This window comes from Cyprinodon variegatus, unplaced genomic scaffold (genome assembly GCF_000732505.1).
Source record: "Cyprinodon variegatus isolate N-32 unplaced genomic scaffold, C_variegatus-1.0 Scaffold534, whole genome shotgun sequence".
Lineage (NCBI taxonomy): Eukaryota > Metazoa > Chordata > Actinopteri > Cyprinodontiformes > Cyprinodontidae > Cyprinodon > Cyprinodon variegatus.
Window position 1 is genome coordinate 133,430 of NW_015150987.1, and position 1,047 is coordinate 134,476.

Sequence of the window (1,047 nt, forward strand, 5' to 3'; positions counted from 1 at the left end):
AGGTTTCTTCCTGTTCAAAGGGAGTTTTTCCTCCCCACTGTCGCTACAAGCATGCTTAGTGTGAGGGATTGCTGAAGAGTCAATGAGTTGATCTTTAGATAGAAAACTTTGAATCAATCTGACTGCATAATCTGGTTGAACTGTAAAGTGCCTTGAGATTACATGTGTTGTGAATTGGGGCTATATAAATGAACAAACTTAAACTTAAAAGCACGAATTTAACTGAATTTAACTGGGATTAGGTAAATAGGTTTGCAGAAACTGGACCCGTTTTATAAATGAGCTTTAATTAGAGACACTGAATGAAACCGATTGTATTTAGCTGAGTTAGAGTCAGTCCAACTGCAGACAGATGTTCTGGGTAGATTGGTCTCAGTGAAATTTGAAGCAGATGATGTTTATCTTGGCGGACACCGTCACGTGTAACCGCGCTGTTTACATCTAAAAACGCAGATTCAAAATTTAACCCCACCTACCACAGTTCGCCTAACCGTTTTCAAAAAGACTCACACCATGAAAAATAGTCAACATTACTTACTTTTGTTGGTACCGCCGTCTTCGCTGCGGCCATCCCACTCAGCCCCTACACTGGATGCAAACACCGGAGCTCGGCGGGTTAAGCTAACGCGTAGCGGGCAGCACACTAACCGGCGATGAGTCGCTTTCCGTCGGTTCGTTTGGCGTCGGAATTTCATACGAAACGTGTGAAACGAACCAGAACCACCGGGCCATGGCTGGGCATGTAGCTGAACAGGAACTTACAGAGAGATGGAGCCATTCAGCTTCAGGTTAATCCGCCCCTTCTTCTTCTACGTTTTAATGGCGGTATAGGAATGTTAGTGCACTAGCGCCACCAACAGGAGCGGAGGATGTACCGGTTATAAACCAGACAAAAAAAATATACCCGCGCTATAAACTCGATACGATACTACGGAAGAGGATTAGGGCCACTGGAAAAAAAAAAGAAAAAAAATGTTAACTGATTTTTAAATTTTATTTCAGTTTAATATTTAAAATACAGAGTTACTCAGAACTCTGACTTTATTT

At 42.2% G+C, this 1,047-nt stretch overlaps 1 protein-coding gene across 1 annotated transcript in view; it reads right to left on the minus strand.

Annotated features, from left to right (window-relative positions):
* The window catches only part of LOC107095277 (GON-4-like protein), a 41,546-nt gene extending 40,726 nt beyond the window's left edge, over nt 1-820 (minus strand). Inside the window, exon 1 of the mRNA XM_015391295.1 lies at nt 539-820. Within this exon, the coding sequence (XP_015246781.1) occupies nt 539-571 (33 nt within the window). The 5' untranslated portion in view covers nt 572-820. The remainder of the gene's footprint in view (nt 1-538) is intronic.
* Nucleotides 821-1,047: the final 227 nt, after the last annotated feature.